The sequence below is a fragment of the Ctenopharyngodon idella genome, chromosome 21 (genome assembly GCF_019924925.1).
Source record: "Ctenopharyngodon idella isolate HZGC_01 chromosome 21, HZGC01, whole genome shotgun sequence".
NCBI lineage: Eukaryota > Metazoa > Chordata > Actinopteri > Cypriniformes > Xenocyprididae > Ctenopharyngodon > Ctenopharyngodon idella.
Window position 1 is genome coordinate 12,308,659 of NC_067240.1, and position 22,098 is coordinate 12,330,756.

General features: G+C 38.5%; 1 protein-coding gene across 1 annotated transcript; it reads left to right on the forward strand.

The window, feature by feature from the left end:
* Positions 1 to 2,691: 2,691 nt before the first annotated feature.
* On the forward strand, positions 2,692 to 19,769 carry fgf10a (fibroblast growth factor 10a). The gene is made up of 3 exons (XM_051877799.1): positions 2,692 to 3,872; positions 17,249 to 17,352; positions 18,830 to 19,769. The coding sequence occupies exons 1-3, from the start codon at positions 3,566 to 3,568 to the stop codon at positions 19,022 to 19,024; spliced, it is 606 nt and encodes a 201-aa protein (XP_051733759.1). The 5' UTR covers positions 2,692 to 3,565; the 3' UTR covers positions 19,025 to 19,769.
* The last annotated feature ends 2,329 nt before the right edge of the window (positions 19,770 to 22,098 follow it).

A 22,098-nucleotide genomic window follows, 5' to 3' on the forward strand; every position in this document is an offset into this window, starting at 1 on the left:
CTTAGGAACAAACAGTCCTTTGGAAGTTCGCTGCCTGAAACCCTCTCTTTTAGCTTGCACAGTGACACACCTGAGAGAGAGAGCCCAGGCAAAGGTCCTCGCTGCAAGAAAGGTAGAATTTCACCCCCTTTGAAGTAACAGAGAAGGATTCAGGCCCCTCATTAGCCAGATAGAATCTACACTCAGACATGTAAGTTAGCGATTCAAATCTATTGGGACAGATTGAATTCCGTTAAATAGTGCTGTTTTTTAGTTTTCTCAGGCTCTCTTGGCTATCTCTTATGAGGCAGCAAACAATGAGAAACACTGCAGGACATTCAGTGGCAGAGGCTGGCTGGGAAAAATCCTCTGGCTGTCTCATATTCGCTCCTTTCACAAATCCCTCCATAGATAGGTTATCTCCGTGAATGGCAGTCTGTACCCCAGAGTCTCTACTTTAATATGATAATGATTATTTTTAGAGAGGACAAGAAAAGGGAAACTTGTCAGCAGAAACTTTTATTGACATTTTATATATATTTTTTTTAATTGGGCAATCAAAATAAGTGAAATATTCATCGAAATAAGCGTGAAAACGCACTAGAGCAGACAACATGCAAAAGTAAAAAGTTTTTTATGAAAAACCTTTTGAACTGTCCTTGCAGTTGTTCTAAATTGTCCTGAAATTTCTAGGATTTATCCAGTGTTACATGTGCATATGTTCTCTCTCTTTTATTTCCGTTAAAAGTTTGCATATGAAAATAGTTGATAGTCAATTGTTAACCTTTGTTTCTATATATTTTTCAAATAGGTTAAATTTTGTAAGAAGTGTTGCCAAACATGATTACTGAACATGATTTCATTTATTATTTATAAATGTATGCTATAGGCAGTGTATCCCAAGAGATAAATAACTGTAAAATTGAAAATAAAAGCATTATTCTGAAGATAAAAACATGAAAACATTATTTTGGCGTATTAGACAATAGCAAATAATGAAAATAATGATGACAATAATATCCCAGGATATGTATAACTGTAAAATTGAAAATAAAAGCAGTATTTTGAAAAAAAACAAAAACAAACAAACATGAAAACATTATTTGATGTAAAATAGCAAACGATGATGATAATTGTGAAAAATAATTGTCAAAAATCAAAAGCATTTAAACCCTTTAACAGGTTAATCAGCAAATATTAGAATTGGTCAAAAGGCACAATGTCGTCCGTGCACTTTTATCTTTTATCGGCTAGTCCATGGTGGTCCAATATTCCCTAGAAACCAGAAGAACATTCAGTTCCTCTTTAAAAATCAATTAAGTGTGTCGCAATAATCTGAGTTCTCTGAGTTCCCATTCTTCTGATTGGTTCCTTGTCCCTAGTGTTGGCAGGAAATGTCTGACAGAGGAAGTGTGTGATAACACCAAAGTGTTTGCAGGGAGATGTGAGATTAAGTGCTGAGCCAACACTTCTGAGGACCCTGGGCACCGGGTTAGACAAGCAATAGGTAGATGGAGCTCATGAGGATTACAGGGATAGGAAAGACCCCTTCGATTGAAAACAGTTATTCATCCTCAAACATCAGCTTTTAAGAGGATTAGGTTTGGGTTTTCTCCTGTTGTTAAAGTTTGTCTCACTAGAGGGACCCAGTGCCAGTAAAGTTTTGTTTTAACTCCAGACCCGAGAACAAGAACATCACCCCACATCTTTGCCATTTCGATGACAATATGAAGATAAGAATGCGAAATATAGTACTTTGAACTTTGTGCTATAGAAAATTATGACAATGATTTGCCGAGCAATGTGTTTTGCAAAACAATATGCCCTACTAAGTAAACCATGAATGAAATTGGCAAAGGTATATCTGCTTCTCTGAGCGCAATGGAAACGTTTGTTAAGAAAACTTTGTTTCTGAAGAGATTTTTGACATTAAATTGATGGCAAATCATACTGTTTCATTCAAATGCACTAGGCACAGTTTAGTTGTACTAACACATGTTTCTTTTCCCTCTTCTTTTGCAGCCCTTCCCCCCACCCGTAATGAGTAAACGTCTCCCCCAGTTAGTGGTCGACTTCCTCGCTTCTTTGCGACTCCAACACTTTTTTTGGCGCAAGATAAGTCTGGCATGAAGGTGAAATGATTATGCAACATCAGAATTTCAATTAATAAGCTTTTCCTTCAGGACACCCCCTTACAGAAATGTCCATAGTCACATAATGCCTTAAAGAGCTTCTCACACCTTGTTTAGTTAAAGTTACTAACTGACTTGGCTCTCAGCTGCACTACAGGTTGGAATTTAGGACTGAAGATGTGCCCAAATATGATATGAATGATATTTACTTGGCAGAAGTTGAATCTGGCTTGGTTTTTCCACCGAAAAATAGAGAGGGATGTCGAACAAGCGGAGATACGGATTCTGTTAGACAATATGAAAAGGAAATGAAACAACACACAAACCAGATTTGAAACAAAGATTGTTTTCAGGGTGAGTTCTGTCCCACGACAGCATTGATGTCTCATTTTGTTGTAGGAAATGCCCTTTAAAAGTAGATTAATGGCTAAGACTTTTATATCGCTGCTATAAACTTATTCCAAAAGTGTATTCAAGGCACAAACAGTGCAGGTTCATCCGAGTCTTGTTTTTTTCTAACGCAGGACAGAAGAGGACTGATGAGGATGGCGGTAAATGAGAACAAAAAAGCAGCAATCAGCTCCAGGTGTCTCTGATAAGGCTCGCATGCCACGGGGGGGCTGCAGCAGTTAGCCGAAGGAGACCTGTACGGGCCGACGCATGGGGCTCCCAGCCCAGATGGGAGGGAGCGGGGTGGGAGGGGCAGTGAGAGAGAGGGAGACACTGAGAGTGGGTGAGGCAATTGGGAGAAACAGAGTGAGACAGATAGGAGAGGGGCGAGGAAAAATGCCCCTCGTCGCCTCTCATTCTGACGCACACATGCAAGCAAAACATGCACGCGCACACGCTGATCTTCAAAGCCGACTGCTTTCACAGTCTCCCTATTAGCTAAAGATTACATCTGGGGCCCTGAACCAAATAAATAAGGTGAGAGGAGTGTCAGAGCTCAGTCTGCTCCACCTCAGGATCCTCTCAGCACTTCAGTGGTGAGCAGAAGGGAAACACACTCTAAATCAGAGGGACATTGAGAGAGTGAGAGAGCTGGACACAGCAGGGATTACACTTTTTTTCCTACTGTGGATTCCTCTCGTTTCATCAAGAACAGATTCGCTGCCCTGTTGCATTCGGGTCGTTTTGCCGTTCTTCTCCAGAACATTTTTGTTGTCTCTCGCTGTCCTTGTTTTCCCCCGTCTGACAGGGGTTCTTCAGTGGATTGTACGTGGGAGAGCAGGAGGAGGTGAAGCGGTTCCCCACAGAGGTGTTTTGAGTTATGGATGTTGACACATTCCTTCTGGACACAAGGGGAACCGGATCCAGCCTGAGCAGCACAAGCAGACGAGACCGCCACGGACGCTTCACGGGGCTTCACCTCCTGTTATCACCCTTTCTCCCATCCAGCTCTTCAGCATGTACCTTTCTGTGAGGCTCTTCCCAGTCTTCCGAGCTCCAGGACAATGTGCAAATGGAAAGTGACTAAGGGTGCCTCAGCCTGGTTCCGTCTGTCCTGCCTTTCCCTGCCGCTGCTGCTTCTGCTCCTGTGTTCGGCTCTGCCTGTGGCCTGCCATGACTCTCACAGGGCCGTACGTGCCCCGAGGGGCGCAAACTCCTCGTCGGCTGCCGTGGTGGGGCGGCATGTGCGCAGCTACAACCACCTCACGGGGGATGTGCGCAGGAGGAAACTCTTCTCCTACCAGAAGTTCTTTCTCAGGATCGATAAGAACGGAAAAGTCAATGGCACCAAAAGCAAGGACGATCCGTACAGTAAGTAACACCCATTTTTCTCCTCTTTCCCTTCACATGTGGGTCCCATAGAAGAAATGGCACTGCTTATTTCCTGCCTCCTTTGATTTCGGAGTGAAACATCCAGCACATAATATAAACCTTACTTGATGTTGGTGGGCGCGAGCTGCTGTGCGTGGAGTTCGCATGCGTTGCTAAGAGGTAGTCAGCACTAATGTTGGTCCTTAGGTTTCAGTGCGCAGATTTATTCATAGCAGGTTTCCTGGAACCAATTTGAAAATACCAGGGGAGTACCAGGTAAACCTTGGCTCTCAGAACATCGCGCAGTACATCAGTTATCTTTATTAGTGCTCCCGTAACTCCCTTGTTGCTGCAATAAATGGCTTACTTTTAAGAATTTATTCATTTAAAACATAAGTCAAGTGATTTTATACTTTTTTCTGTGTTGAAAGTGTCATCACGTTCAACCATAAATAATCTTTAAATAATCAGAAGAATTTCCACTTCATTTTACTGTTCGTGGCATGTCCAGACACCCGGCGAGGAGCTCAAAGCACCTGGCCACCACACTCTGAAAACTCCCTCTGCACTTTTTCGTTAGTAGGTTGCGCGCACATTGCCACTAATAAAAAAAGCTTTGACATATGGGTCCCATGTGCGTGCTGCTTGGCTTTTTTAGACAAGGGTGTGCTGGAACCCCGCAAGATATGGCTGTGGGTATTTCAATTAGCTGAACTGCCTCTTAAATGTGTTGCACAGAAAGTTTCTTAATAAATCCAAGTCCAAGCTTGAAGAGTTTTGGAAAGCTTTCAACTACCATCAAAGACTTTTGTCCAGAAAGCTGGACAGTATTAGATGTCCAATGTTGTAGATGTTAAATGTATACATAATTATATATATTTTAATGCATTTTTAATCATTTATATATATATATATATATATATATTTATTTATTTATTTATTTCATTATATATATACGCCATGTTTTGTACTAATCCTTATGCCAATGATCACTGTACAAAAAATCCCACCACTTGCTTACCACATGTGAAAACTGCACTGTCCTTGTTAGCTCCCACAATGACCCTTAGGCATGAAGCATACTGGTAATAATGTTCCGACCAGATGCGCTGGTCGGGATTCACATCTCGTTTCAGTGCCGATATATCTGAAATGTGGATATGGCCTGGAATGTCTGCGGGAGGCATAGCAAAGGGGAACCACTTGTTGGTGAATGGATCATTTCTCCAAAACAGATTGGACCTCTGCCATCCCTCTGCTTTCCCTGCACTTTTTTGCGGACGCTATAATTGAATTCGAAGGGCCTCTGGTGCCCACAAGGTAGCAGCAGTGCTCCCTGTGTCTTTCGCTTTAAAAAACAGCGGCATAGTGCAATGTTAGTGTTCGGCGTTTACAACAGGCGTGTTTGCTTGATTTATTCTGTAATCAGAGACCATTGTTGTTGCCACAAATGCCCGTAAAAAGGGCAGAAATGAGTGGTTTGCTATGTTATGTTTCATCATGTACTTGAAACATCAAAACATCCTCAAATGATTTTACTCCAGTTGGAGCCACTGGCATTTTAAAAGGAACCAGTCCCTTTGCGGTGTAATATTTCTCTCGAGTTAACAAAAAGAATATTCCCATGAACAGCACGGCATGTTATTGTATATAGCCTGACGTCATGTCGACAATAATCTTTGTGTTTGATGGCCCGGTGTTTAAATAGACCTGAACTTTATGAAGAGGGAAAAGGCTGTGCACAACATATCTGTGTCTGTCAAACTCGTTTTTAAAAAATATATATATTACACTTCCACATTCAATGTTTATGAATAGCACACTTTGCATTCTGCTGAAATTCAGAAAGGTCAGAAATTTTTCTGCATGAGCATAACTTCAGCCATACATTTTAAAATGCATAAAGTATAAGACATGACATATTTTGTTTACCAAACCCTGCAGTTTTAATGAGACATTAATATAGTCTATTTACCAGCAATGCACATATAAAATGTCACATCTTGATGTGAAATTTACATTTACACCACCGTAAACACTCGCAGTAAATCAAAAGCCGGTATTTTACGAGAGGGCCAATATTTGTTTTGCATATTTGATGTGGAAAAATATTTGCAGAGAGCCTAAGTATGATAGATTGTTACATTTCCCAGATTCAAACTCCCAGTCAGAGAGTCTCTTTGTCCATGTTTGAGGTTCTCAAGTCCAGCCTTCTTTAGTTTTCAAGTCCACAAAAGACCTGTCTATGTGCAGCTTGAAATCCTATCCCACCCATATTGTTTGATTTTCTTTCAGAATCCATCAGCTCAGTATCACTTTTGTCACATTGTGTCTCCCCTAAGACATTTTTGGAAAGGGCACCCTGTGCTGGAACTCAGAGCTGTCCTCGGTGTATTGAGCGAGGCTAACAACAAGCTCACTGTGATGCAAAAGCTCTCACACGGACCGGCCTGAGTTTAATATTTCTTTTCCTGTTTTGTTCTTGTTTGCCCTCTCTTTCCTCTGCGCAATTGTTTTGTGTTTATCACACGGTCCTCGTGCTTAAGAAACCGTCAGTATTGACACGAGTGCAAAACCTCTGCTGTTGTAGTTCAGCGGCATTGGCGTGGCCGGAGGAAATTGTTAATGAGGATCATTAGGCCTTGACAGCTTTGATTGAGGGGATGTGTCCGATCGGAGTTCAACTACTGGTTGAATCGCAAGGTCTAAAGTGCAGGGGTCTTTCCAATCATCGTGTCAGCTCTTGGGCAGCAGATCAAACAAGGGTCAGACCAGCGGTCATTATACGCCTCTCACTCCATTTGGGGTCAATTTAATCTAATAGGGCTCAATTAAGAATACAGATTATTGCTGGTCTAATGAGGTGTTTCCAGGCCAAACTCCATTAGCTTTGCTCAGAGTGGTACTCTTGAAGATTTTAAGACTATGTTTTTCTTCATGAGAGAACATTTATATAAATTGCTAGTTTTATTTCAGGTGTTAAGCTGCTTTGTATGCATTTGGCTGAACCTTATCAACTGTATAGTAAACAAACCTCTTACTGGATTAAAATTACTTGTTTGCTAAATGAATGTTAACGTTCCATCAGCTTCTGTCAGTTTACCTCGTATAAAAGCTGTTTTGTCGTTTTAATGAGAGAGGACGATGAATAAGCATATTCTGTCAAGTGTTTCTCAGAAACTAGAGTGCAGGGACACTGGTCTGCTGGGTAATGTTGCGCTGCATTGTTGTTATGACTCTCACTGAGGCTGGTGTGACGTTAAATGCTTCATCAGGAACAGTAACAAGATAACCGCAAGCCACGCTCAGCAAGTCCGCTGGAACAAATTGAAAACAATCATCTGATGCTTGTTAATAGGGCAAAAATCATAAATCTTAATATTGTAATTGCTCTTATTAGTTTCTATTGAAAAAACTTACACTAAATGACTGAGCGATTTTATTATTATTATTATCCAGAGCGTGTGTTTGCTAAAATCCAAGCCAGTGTTCAGATGTATAAAACGTGGAACATTTTTGTCGTAGAAAAGGGCTTAGCACACATCAGGTTCTAAGCAGGCATACGCACTTTTCCTTGTGGCAGAGTGGGAGTACTGCAGGTATTTGGAAATCTAAGCAGAAAACCCTGTTAGCATAATTACATAGCATTAAAGTTCAATTATTTAGTATGCATACTTTGGTTACACACGTGTAAATTATTTCAGCAAATCTATAGGCTATAAAATGGCCTATAATGCAGAAATAGATTTCACATCTGGAAGAGAGGCGTACGCACGTTGTACGCGTTCGTTTTTTTTGTGCATACGTTCATTTTTTCTATCAATCATACATGTGCACATTGAGAAATGATCTTAGATAAAATGTAGGGCAGTTTCTTTCTACATAACATTTTTATAAATGAGGCCCCTGGATTCAGTCTCGTATTTATTATTTGCATCTTGCAAATCTCAACAACTAAAAACTAAATGACCCACTTTGGTACTGAACCTTCTTCTTGAGCATCAGGTGATTTTTGTTCAGCATCATTCTGTCACCATGATCAGAAGTGAAGTATCCTCATGTAACAGAGGCCAGCTTGTCTCAAGACACACACTAGCGTCTGACGTTAGAAGTTGTGGTCTTTAGTGTCCTTGCTAGCTAGCGCACCTGCTTCCCATGACACTGGTTTGAATCCTGCTCAGAGTGTGTGCGAGTAGGACCAGTTACATTGGTGCTGTGACCCAGATGGGAGTGAGGTTTAGGGGTGTGAGTGTAAAGGAGGCCAGCTAGTAATGAGCCGTGCAGGTAAAACTTCATTCCCCTGGACACTAGCGACTGACGCTAGAGGCTGCGGTTTTAGCGTCCTTGTTAGCATGCACACATCCCATGCCTGTTCGAATCCTGCTCTGAGTGGATGTGAGTAGGACCTGTTACGCTCGCTTTGTAGGACCAGTTGTTATTACTGATTGGTCATATACTAATTTAAAAGCCTTTTGTTTTACCATTGCATTCATGCACACAATGGAAATGACTGATTTGGTCATTAGCTCAACCACTCCAAAAAGCATGTTGCAAACAAAACATTTTGACTCAAAGATTAATTGCGCAGCCTTACTAGTTAGTGATCATTTTCATATGAGATTTATCATATGACTGCATCAGTACATTCAGTCAGCTCTTGCTTTATAGCTCAAATGTAGCTGTAAAATGACTCACTGATGTAAATGAACATATGCAATATGTGAATTTAAATGACATGTTGCCAGCCCTGACCACATGGATGGCACTTTTCAGAAGTGTTTGTGTGTGTTAGTGTGTGTGTGTGTGTGCTCTCTGTGGTTACGGTGCCCGTTTATAGCTCCCATGGGAAATCCCAACCACACAAGTAATAAAAGTGACTTATGAGGATTGAGCTGATGTGCAAAAGGTTAGTGTCAGTGTTTCATTCTCTTTGACCTAGACGTCCTCATATACTTTCTCCTTTCTGATTCATAAATAACAGAGCTTGTTTTAACAAGACATCTCTACAAGATCCACAGCCCTCAAAAAATCCAACATTTTGATAGCTTTATGTTTAATTATAAGTTGTCTATTGTTCCATTATGTTTCTTCCATCTACTGTATACGACTGTTCAAAAGTTTGGGGTCAGCAAGATATTAAGAGAAAAGGAAATATTAAGCAACACAACTGTTTTCAGCATTGATAATAATAAGAAATATTTCTTGAGCACCACTTGAGCAACAATCAGCATATTAGAATGATTTCTGAAGGATCATGTGACACTGATGACTGGAGTAATGATGCTGAAAATTCAGCTTTGCCATCACAGGAATACATTACTGTACATTTTAAAATATATTAAAATAGAAAACAGTTATTTTAAATTGTAATATTTTTACAAGATCACTATTTTTACTGTATTTTTGACTGATATTGAAAATTGATGTGTCATAATTTGTATTTTATAGTTTCATCGTGTAAATTTATATAAAAGTAAATGTTTTCAAAATGCCATAAAAGTACATTTGAGTCCATTAAACCCACAGCACGTGTGTAAATTCTGCAGTAACATCTTCATCTAGTTAATGCATCCATTTTTCCCTGCTGAAAGTTCAACCTGGAGGAGTGGAAGACCAGATGTATGCCTAACCTCTGACCCCATTACCTAAAGCAGAGCACCATTTGTGCCATGGGGTGTGCTGGGGAGAAACACCACTGTCTCTTTTCTGCTACGGTCTGTCTGATTGCCAACAGACAGTGACCAAAAGCACACTTGCCCACAGACCACTGGAACGATGAGTGTTTACTTTCAGGAATCAATCACTTTACAATACTACTGATCATTGAGCAATTTATGGTGTAAGACCTAGATGTAACAAGTTTTAAGTCAGGTACAGGGAGTCTTGATAACTGAGATATCTACTGTACAAATACCCATTGTTCTCTTTATATTTATCAAGCCTGAGGGAATAGGAAATGTCTTTCAGTGTCCTATAAATCTGTTAAGTGTTTGACATTCTACAATACTGGACAAATGTATAGCTGAGAACAGGGTGAAGCTTTCCTCAAACAGATCTTCTCACAAGCTCCAAGGGGAATTCCTAAGCGATGTGTGCTTGAACATATGGCGGCGGTTGGGGCATCAAAGAACTGAAGTGAGACCAGGGACAGTGTGAGCAGAGATGCATCTGACCAGTCAAAGACGTGAGCAGGAAGTTTGAGTGGCCTTGCTTTGGTCCTCATTAAGATGGGTGTCTGCTCTGACATCTAGCAGGAGGTTGGAATCTGTTTGCCGCCACAGAAGCTTGTCTCTGTGTTTGGTTATCTTGTGTAACGTGTGTGTTTGAGGATAGTGCATGCATGGTTTCATTTGCTTGTGAGCGCCAAAGTGTTTCAGTGGTTTCATTGCCCTGGCAATGCAAACATTAAGCAAATCTGTCTGTCATTAAAAATTAGTTGAGCAGTTTACAGGGTGGTTAACAAATGCTCTCCTTGCCACTTCATTATAATGATAATGAAAGTGAATGAGGCAAAAGTGACAAAAAAACAACAACATAGAAGTTATAAAATCATGAACAAATAATCAAATAAATATTTATTTTGAATCCGATCTTTTCAAAGTATCAGTTGATCCAGTTCACTCAGACAGGTTAAGTTTGATGCAGATGCTGACAGAATTTTCATTTTTGTAAAAAAATAACTTAAAGTAAGTTACCTGATTGCCTTCAAATTTTGAGTTCATTGAAATTAAAAATTTGAGTAAATACAATAAAGGCAATTGATTTAATCAACAGAAACTCAAAATATTATGTTATCTGAACCACATAAATTATTGAAGTTGATTTGACAAAATTCTTTTGAAAAAATGTTGTGATAACAAATCATGGAAATAATTTTATATATTTATATATAATTCAACTACATAATTTCTCTCAGTTCATATAATCCCAGTCCTCTCTTAAATAAATCTCAAAACAACCCATTATATAGGAGCTATATACTGAGTATATACTGTGTAAATGGAGCTTATGCAACTGCAAGAGAGAAAAGAAGAATTGTACTCATTTTTTGACTTACTCTTCTTTATGTGCTGTTTCAATGAGTCACATTTTAGCAGATTTATAGCAGGAGAACAGCACTACTGTTTTCACTACTGTCCGAGGACCCATTACGTAACATGAAATAGAGCTATTTCTTGTGTATTAAGCTCAGACCAGGCCATGCACATTCAAACCTTATGCCCCTGGGAAACGTAATGTTATCATGTAGTCAAATACACATCATCTGTAGGGCAAGTCACTGGCCTTAAATCATGTGTTCCTTTTATGTTTTTCTTTAGGCCAAGCGCACACTACAAGACTGAAGGTTGGCTGTGCACATTTAAAGATTCACAGGTTCTTCTGCGCACTGTCACATGCAGACTTTCAATTACAATTGTAAAGCAAAATACAACGTTTGACTTCTGCTTCCCACTCTCACCTTCCTTTTGCTTTAGTCTTGTAGTGTGTGCTTGGATTAGGAGGCTGGCCATTATTTTTTGGCATTAAGATATGGATCTAGAGCCCTAAAGACATATTTAGAGGCAGATGTGCTACAAGTTCTCAGAAAATACCTGGTGGATGAGAGGGAGAACGGATTGCATAACTGTTTTTACCAGTGAGTTTGCATTGCTCTTTATTAGCAAGTTTCAGTAGGAAAATGAGCAACGAAATCCTGTTTAAAAAATGAAATAAAAAAAAATCATTTGTTATTCTGAGTCTGTCTGCAAAGTCCACATATGGTTTCTGTAAACCACCTTGTGCACTGCAGAAAGGCTGTTTTAAAAACAAAATTCAAAACTAAATCCAAAGTTCGTTTTTGTTTTTAACATGACGAAAACAGGTTATCGTCATCTGATCTGATTTGTGGCTATTAGCATGAAAAATGTTGCATTTCTCCATTCAATCCAGTGAACTCTGCTTATGAACAAAGAGCAGACGTGATAAAATCCAGCACAATCTTATGGCAATTCGTAATTAATTTGTGAATTGGTGGCTAATTCGTTTGAATTTATACGATCTCATTCGTACGTTTTCATACAATCTGCTTACGCCCCAGGTATGTTTAGAGGTAGGGATAGGAGTTGACCTTCATGCTTCCTTTTTTTTTTTAAATAATTGTGTTTTTGTACAATTCACATCATACAAATTCATACGAAATTGTCACCTGGTAACATAGTTGCGGTTTCCCGTAAGATCAGGTTGTAAAATCTTCAAAAAGGCTGCATACAAACACATTCGCAGTCCTTCCAGCCTGAGTTCATCCAAAGTCACTCTATTTCAGCAGAACCAGGAGAGTGGGATAATGAGACCGGCCCCCCAGACCTGTCCACTGATCTCCCCGAGCCCAGGAGCCGGGGGCCCGCAGAGCCCAGATCAAAGGTGCAAGTCACTGTCATCAGAAGCCAATGACGGGTCAGCTGCAAAGATGCCTTTTAATGGGGACCCTTTTTCCTTTATGGTCCTGTAGACGGGGGGGTTAATTGAAAAGACGTGCGTGTCTGAGGCGTGGCAGTCCGAGGTTCCCAGGACAATTAAGCACCCTGGTGTAATATATGACTTGACTTATGCGGACTTTGCACCGATGTGGAGAGCTGACATGCAGTTGACGGTTCCCAAGTGCAAGTAATATTATTATTTTGATGTCTGGAAACGATCCAATCTGAACGCTGCTAGGGAAAGGTCCATCTGCCTGATAAAAATTGTTGTTTTCAAACATGTTTGAAGTGGATGGGGGTCTCTTTCACTCTCTCACTGGCTTAGGTAGTGATGCAGGTTGCACGAGGCTACAAATATGAGGCTGCGGGGTTTTTGTAATTACCACAAGATGCGATAACCTGAGCTCTGTCACCCTGCCAAGAAAACACTGAACGCTGTTGAGCTGGAAGGGGGGTGGCCACCTACAGAGCCTGGGGCAGAAGCCAATTCTACTGAGGGAAGATCACGCTAGGTTACGGGTGGGACTCTCTGGACCACCGTTGGGCCATGGGCAGTGTAATGTCACAGACACATGGCCGGGTATGAGGTGGGGCCGGGCTTGTTAAAATGCCGAGGCTTTTAAGTCTTTGTAATCTGAGCCCTAACGGGGAGTAAAACAAGAATACTTGGAGGATTAGTTTGCACCGCAAAAGAAAATTCTCTCGCATTTTTTTAAGAGAATGTCTTGGCTAGTGCTTTGAATAATGCAGGCGGTGAAATCGTGTTTGTCAGAATACCGGAGCGCCATGATATAGATGTAACAAAACATTGGGTCTGCCAGGAAAACTGTTTAATAGTAATCATGCAGTTATGAGTCAAGGCATTTCTGTCTGTAGAGCAGCGGTTCTCGAACTGTGCTGTGTGAGGGATTCCAAGTGGCTGGCGAGTTCACTGGCAGGAATGAAAAGTAAATAAAATATAATATAATTTAAAAACAATAAACGAATAAATAAATAATGGCCAACAAGTTGACTGTTTAAAAATAAAATAATAAATAAATAAAATATTTATAATTGATAAAAAAAAACACCAAAATTTATTTAAAATGAATTTTATCATTTAAAAATGTAAATTTGTGATAAAGGGCTTCTGCTACTTTGATAATGTAACTGATATCAGTTATAGGCTATTTTAAACTAAGGACAATTTGTATGGCATTTAAAACTGTAGGTAATTGTTTTTAAGTAGTTTCCCTCAGACTTCGGGTGTTAGGTGGTCCGCCGGTAATGTTAAGGTGGTCCACCATCTGACTAAGTTTGAGAACCACTGCTGTAGAGGTTTGCTGAGTTTTAACTCTAACATGACTGTGCAGACACACTTTAATGAGCCAAATAAAACTGTAACAGACTTGTTGCACGCACAGCTGTTGTTCTTGGTAATGTCTTAAAAATGTTGATTAGATAATATGTGCTTTTGCGAGCTTACTGCACTTCAGACACTGGCCTTAAAACATTTCTCTGTACTTTTAGGTCAAATCTCACATTAAATACCTGGTATTTTGGTAGAAATCTGAAATGAAAGAGGGGCAGATCTTAAATGTTTATGATGTGGAAGAAGAAAGCATGCAGCGAGACCTGTTGCTTAGATGCCTCAGAGATGTTTTGATTTTGTAAATCCAGCCCTTTGTTGCAGACCTGCATTTCAGCTTCAATGGAGACAGGGGAAACACTCTTGGGACTCGTGAGGCAGTCGTATATAGAAAAAAAAAAAAAAAATCAGTGTGTTTTGGTTTGACAAACCACATCAAATAGACGAAAGCAAACAGGTGCTTTCTGCCAGAAGATTCTGGCTTTATTTTGACATTGCACGCTTTAAAGCACAGCCACCAAATTTACTGTAGACATGACATGTTGTTTTGCACACATGACATCACTCACTTAGGGATGTCTGTGTCTGCATGTGTACACACAAATGCATGTGTCTGTATAATAGATGTTCTTTATATATTTGGGATTTCTTGTCAAAATGTAATTGCGCTTGTGTCATTTTGGGCAGCCGTTCCATTGCTTTTGTCTGCTCTATTGGTCTTTGATCATGGATTATTCCCCCTTAATCCTACCAAGTCTGTGATCCCATCTCTGAGCCCCCTCCTTTTATTCTGTGGCTCTTGTTCATGAACCTGAGGCGAGGGAGGAGAGCCGATGGGAGACGAGGTCTCCTTACATCTTCTCTTGGTGACTGCAACCTGAGCCCATGTGGAAGAACTGCCTTCAGATCCACTTAATCCTCCTGTTGTAGCAGCGCTTGTGTCCCTGATCCACAGGTGTGGATTCAATCCTTCTGCGTCACAAAACTCTCATGTCAATGTTAGGCATTTACAGACCATCTAAGAAAGTAAATATGCAATATATTGACTTTTTGCTGCAATAGGGCCATCTGACTGACATATAAAGCGACCAACCACAGTTTTTTGCAGGTTTAGGCCAGTGTTGTTATTGTTAAATAAAACCTAAATTAAAACTATTAACAATTGTTTGGTTAACTGAAATAAAGCTGAAATAAAATATAAATATTAGATCAAAAGCTAAAAACTTAAAAAAAAAAAAAAAAAAAAACTTCTACAATGTTGCCTTGCCAACTTATGGGAAAAAATAAGTTGAAATTGAAAACTAAAAGAAAAATAAATTAAAACTATATATCAGTGGCATGCACACTCTAAAAAATAACTGTAAAAAAAAATAAACAAATTTACACAGTAAAATATCATTTTCCATTGCAACAGTAATATACGGTAAAAACAGTGCATTCTGGGTTATATTATTCAAAATATTACTCAGAATGCACTGTTTTTACCGTATATTACTTCTGTATATTACAATGAATTCTGTATATTGAAATGCATTCTAGGTAATATTAATTTTCATTCTTGAGAAAGTAGCCTTTAGGCCTCTTTTCTTAAAATGACAAATATTACCCAGAATGCATTGTTTTTATGGTATATTACTGTTTTAATGGAAACGGTATTTTACTGTGTAAATGTTTTGGGGGTTTTTTTACAGTTATTTTTTAAGAGTGTGTTCTGAAGTAAGGAGGCAAAGTCCTCAGTTTTTTACATTTTTTTTATAAATCAAATGTAAAATTACACTTAATGTTGCCACATTTTCCTGGTTAAATAAACATTACTTTACATTGCATAAAAGACAAAATACAGAAAAGACCAAATACATTTCTATTTTGTATTTTTACATTAACAGTGTAATTAATGTTCTATTTATTAAAACCAAGTATAAATCTCATCAAGTTAGTGTTTTAAACATTTTTACATTTATTCCAAAATAATAACTAAAGGCATTAACAATTTAAACAATATGTTTTATTTTTGAACTGATATTCAGCTGTTCTTTTCAATTGTAAACTTATTTTCGGATCATCAGTCATCATGCTCGGTAAACACTGTCACAGACACAAATATGTACCTTTAATTTCACCAAGCCAATTACTCAATAAAAAAACCCCACAGTAATCATCTTTTCAGGCCATTTCAAGTTTGATTTTGACATGACATAAAGCGCTAAGTGGCTGAGCTGTTTACTCACTTTTTTTTAATTAGTCTTCCCATTAACGCCATCATTTTGTTCATTCAGACTGATTTGCAAAAGCACAAAAACAAGAGACGAGATTTATCGTGTGACCCAATCATAACCAATCACATTCAATCATAGCGCGATGGAGGCATTGCCTCCTCTCACATGACTTTCCCCCATAAATTCTCAGTTACCCCCCACCAAACCCACGTCGTGCTTTAGGGGGGTCTATTAAAAGGCAGTGGGCCCAGGAAAGACTAAACCAGTGTTATTTGTAAACATTTTAAAGAACACTTAATACTAAAGCAAATAATGTCCAATAAAGGTTGGATTTTATGCACTTAATGACATTTTCTGATTTTCCATGACCTAATCTAAAGTGATAACTATTTATGGTTAACAAGTTAAAAGCATTATCTAACTCTTTACATATGAGCAAACAATAATAATTTTATTAATTACAATGACAATGAATGAAGAACTCGCAATTTGTATATAGCCCATTAATATATTAACAATATAGACTACAATATATAAACTATGCATTAACTATAAACTAATAGTTTGCAAATGATTTGTAACTACTTTATTACCGTATACTTATAAAATGCTAGAATAAATATAATTATTATCTGGTTTTGTTTATTACTTATTTACTTGCTTTTGAGGCTTGGTTTTATGGTTTTGATGTCTTGTTGAATCGTTGCTGATAAAAGCACTGATCTCACTTAAGCAGCGAGGTAAACTGAACTGCTTGTGTTCGTCAAAGGCCAGAAGCTGCAGGCAAAAGCTCTTTTAACCCCATACACAAACAACATAGGATCATATAGCCCTGTTTGCTACTAGGACATGCTTTGGTCTGGGACTAATCCCATCTAAAGCGTGATGGCTTTATGGGTTTACATAATTGCCTTTTAAAAAGCAAAACCGTAATGGTTACCACAACTTGAATCACTAATGGCTGCAAACCTTTGCCAGTATGCCTTTCAGCTCTGAAAACAATAACAACAAAGACAGCAAAATATGACTTTTCAGCTTATAAATGAGTACTTTTGAAGATAAGTACTCCTATTGCCTGGGAAGATGGAGAATGTCTGATTCTAGCACTGGGGTTAAGTTCAGGGAGGTCATTTTTGTAATGCCTTTATCTATTTACATGTTGATATTTGTTACCTGTTCTATCAAAGCACAAATATGCCTTCTTTCTATGTTATTATAAAATTACATGTTTCATATGATACCAGCAGTGCACCTCGTTTAATGTAAAATAAGTATTCGCATAATTTCAAAACTCTAAAAACTGCATTGCTTTTATGTGGACGTTATGTAAATGATATGTTTACGTTTCTTTTTTAGGTACACTCGAAATCAAGTCTGTGGATGTGGGCATCGTTGCCATCAAGGGGATTCAAAGCAATTACTACCTTGCAATTAACAAGAAAGGGGTGGTCTACGGGGCGGTGAGCATCATTTTCTCTTCATTTCTCTTTTAATTATGGTTAATGACTGGACTCTTCGACAAATAATGATAACGTCTCACGATCCCGTCCAAACCGAAGTCGTCCTTCTTATCAGGAATTTTTAAACAACATTCAGAATTTCTAAACTATTTATAGAAATTCAGCTCTTTACAAGCTTCCAGAAAGATCCGTCAGCCCTCAGGTCCCTCTAAGAGGCTTTGATGTCAGAGAGCCTGCTCTATTTCTCATGTCTCGAGGCACTTAAAAAGCTCGGGGTTGTTTTAAAGGACAGTTCCACTCCATTGCCTGTAAATAATCCCCCAGCAAAAGTCGGCTTGCGCAAAAGAGTTCTGTTATCTTTGAAAAAGTAAGCTGAGAAGGCCCTCTTCCTTACACTGTAGTCTCTCCTCCAATACTGCTCCATGCATGCGTTCTCCTCCATTCACAATCCAGCCATACAATCCCCTGCTCCTTCTTTGTTCCGAGTTCTCTCCAGCCCCATCGCCTTTCATTCATCCGCTCTCGTCAATGGCAAATGTTACCCGAAACAGGCAAAAATAATGCCATAGTTTTCCCAAAAGTGAAATCAACTGAGAGGAAGGGGAAAGTCCTAAAATGTAATCGCCTACGCCTTAGGTCTGTTGTCTTCGCTGCGGAAATATCAATCAATACAGTGACGTACGCTACCATTTATTCTATTTATGATCCGAAAAAGAATAAAATGTGGAATGAAAATAATCCTCATGATGATGCAACCATGAATAAAGGTGGTTTCATTCTAATTTAATTCAAATAATACAATTAGTTTAAAAAAAAAGTATTACAAATATGTTTGATATTAAAGGGTTAGTTCACCCAAAAATTAAAATTAGGTCATTAATTACTCACCATCATGTCATTCCACACCCATAGGACCTTCGTTCACCTTCAGAACACAAATTAAGATATTTTTGATAAAATCCGATGGCTCAGTGAGGCCTCCATTCCAAGATCATTTCCTTTTTCAATGCCAAGAAAGTTGCTAAAGACATATTTAAAACGGTTCATGTGACTACAGTGGTTCAACCTTAATATTATGAAGTGACGAGAATACTTTTTGTGCGCCAAAAAAAACAAAATAACGACTTTATTCAACAATATCTAGTGATGGGTGATTTCAAAACACTGCTTCATGAAGCTTCACGAATCTTTTGTTTCAAATCAGTGGTTCGGAGCGCCAAAATCACATGGTTTCAGTAAACGAAAATTTTAGTTTCTATTATAATATTCTATTTATTTTCTGTTTCTATTATAACTATTATAATAGTTCTTTAGTTATATATATATATATTCATTTTATTAACTGCATTTTTACTGACACTGGTGACATTCCATTCAGATTATTACATTTTAAATAAATCAACAAACTGACAAATAGACTTTTACCACATGACCAAAGACAATATCTAGAACTCACTCACACATCTTCTTCTTTCAGAGGGATTTCGGCATTGACTGCAAGCTGATAGAGCGGATAGAGGAGAACAGGTACAACACGTACGCCTCGGCAGAGTGGAGGAACAAGATGAAGCCCATGTTCGTGGGCTTGAGCGCCAACGGGAAGCCGATGAGAGCCAAAAAGACCCGGAGAAAAAACACAGCCACACACTTTCTCCCCATTCCTATCGTGTAGCTACAACCCCCACCAAAGGGAACATTTAACTGCACTGAGGAAAGACTTGGAATTTTGCGAAAGTATAAAAAGGAACCATTTGGAGAAGAAGGCACTATGTAAAGGAACTAAGAGAACTCCTTTTCACTGAGTCAGACTGTTATCACATTTTTTTTCTTTAAGTTATTGGCACCAGGGAAAATATGGGACATTTTTTATGCCAAACCCTTTTCTAGCGAAGGAAAGGTTGGACCAAAACCGACGGAGAGGAATCGAACATTGCAACCTCCCAGAATGAACTGAAGAGACCTTTCACAGAGTGTATTGCTTGTGTGTATTTGTGTGTGTGACCTTTGGATGCAGTTATTTATGCTGTACTAACTCATACGAAACACTCTAACAGACTCTCAAACTCTGTGACTCAGTGGACTGAAAGTTATGCAAACACTTACTGGAAGCACTTGCTCAAGGTGCAAGACTGAGAGGCCGAGACGGAGACCCCGCATCCTACCATCCGAATTTAGTCAAGCTAGCACCATAGCGTAAAGAACTCTAATATTATTAACATGCAAAAGCCACTGTATTTGATATCTCCATTCTTTACCTGACAGCTTTGGAATAAATTATTTATTTTATGTAATATTTAAAGAAAAACAAAGACAAAAAAATAATGGAATGGACATTTTTTATCATTTATGCTCCTCTTTTAAAAAGCTATTCTATCGGTTACACATGAATAAATAAATATATTTCTCTTTACCTAGCAGATGTTGCATTCATAATGCTTAGAAAAGCTCATTTTCTTCTTTTATTCACTTCTCAGATTTAAATACAGCTGTAAAACAAAATGAATTTGCTGCACTTTTTCAAGAGAAGGGGTGATACGGTTGATACAAACTTTTAACCTTTAAAAACTATTGGCTTTAGTGATTTTCTTAGTCCCATAATTGAAACCACACCCCATTGTTTCCAAAAAAAAAAAAAAAAAAAAGAAAAAAATCCCAGTGATAACTATGAGCTCATCTCCAAAAGCGTTCAAGAATTCAAAACACATACTGTCTTCGGTCACTGCCACACATATTGTCCAAGTATCAGTCATGGAAGGGACATTGTGCTTTGAGATTGTTTTAAAGCTGAGTTCACTCATGCCCAAACAGTCTGAATTGAAAACATTCATACTTGTTTATATATTTCGGCTGTTATCGCAAACCACATATAAATCTATATCCACCCTCAATGCCCTTTTGCCTCATTTTCAACTTTAAGTACAACTTTCAATCATCAAACTGTGCTTTACTAGCCAGCACTTCAAAAGAGTCAATGTGAAGGGCATGTGGTGTGTATGTAAATATTGGCAGTAGATTATGGGCTGATTCTGATTATCTCTACCGAAGGCCTAACGCTTTCTCTCCCTCTCAAACCTTCGGAGCAGTTCCAGCAATTAGCAAGTTAAAACTGAGAAGTTGCTTTTAAGTCTCACCTTTTATCATCCTCTCTTGCTTTTCTGCGTTCATATTGGAACAGTGACGTTGACTCATGGACTTTCCCAGGCAGTTCCCATTATTTGAAGTCAGAGTATTGATGTATTTGTTTAGAAGCTCTTTTGGGTGGTTTGTAAACATCTTTTCATGTACAATTACATAGAAATAGATTCAAGACTAAGGCTTGGAACCAAAAACTGGTTTCATTTTTTAAATCATATGACTTTCGTTTTGTTAACATACTTTAGTGCGACGTACCGTACTAAAAAATAGTTATTCAACGGCACACCAAATGAATTTACAGTAGCTATAGCGCGAGACAGACAACGTGACCGTTTAGTGCGATATTCCACTCTCTTTTTTTTTTTTTGTAAATCAGAAACAGCAGCGCATGTAGTTTGATTCCACATAGAGTCATTCGAATGAGTTGGTTCTTTTTAGTAAATCGGGAACATAACGTAACCAGCGTAGTCCGCTTGACTTGAACGAGTGACTCGGTTGGTTTTACTGAATGAATGAATCAAACAACTAATCTTACATCTATGAGAAAATTCAGTGTGGTTATTAACTGCTTGCTCATATATCAACGTGTAGCTTCACATTATGCGTTTTGTCAATATTGTTTTATAAAAATAAATGAAAGATAGGCTTATGTAAACACATTTTGCTTGTTCAGTTTTATTCAATATGAGGCTAATTATTCAAATTCATTTATATGGCCTCTAAAAAGACTTAAAACTCACCTAATTTTTTTTTTTTTTAAATTGTTATTTAAATTAATTCAACATTTGCCACTGTATCCGTGTTTCTTTTTTTCTAAATACTTATTTTATTTATTTATTTCTTAAAATACATATTTACCATTCTTTTAGTAAATGGTGAATGATCAATAAAGTATAGATTAATGTGAAAAAGGGCCTCATTTTGTGCTCAGGAGTACATAAAGACTCCTGATAACTACCAAGCCAACAAACAAATTATATTAAGATCTCAATAAAGAAATAAACAAGGAATATAAATACCTGTTGTATAAGTCTGTAATCCCCTGTTGACTCATGAAAGAGCCACAGAGTCATTTGGCTCTCGCAGGGAAAAACCGATTCAGATGCATCATACATATTCAGTGTGCAGCGCTGAAGGAATTCCCATTTGTTGGTTTTAGCTGAAATATATATTGTGACCTTCACAGCTTCACAACTTCACTCTTTCCCCAACGGAATCTGTGGCTTGTTGACCAAACCACAGGAGCAGCTGTGAATATTTCATTCCAGAAAGGTTGCTTGGAGAGCGGCAATAGACAGGGCTGATTTTAACAGCCCCGAGGGTAGCGGCACCGCTGCGTATTTTTGGATCTAGATGTGGTGACATTGAGCCAAGCCCAAGAAGTTCCAGTAACAGAGGTGTTCTCCTATCATTAGTGATCAACAGGTCTCTGAAACACGCTAACCTTTATGTCAGCTAACACAAAAGAGTAAAAGTGCTAAATATAGTGGCTTTTCAGAATGCACTTACAGCACGTGTTAAACACAAGGCCAGTTCAGACTGAGATTTGGATCTGTTATGATCTCTCGAGGTTTCCAATTTCTGTTCAGCAGGTGTGTCAAACATTTGACT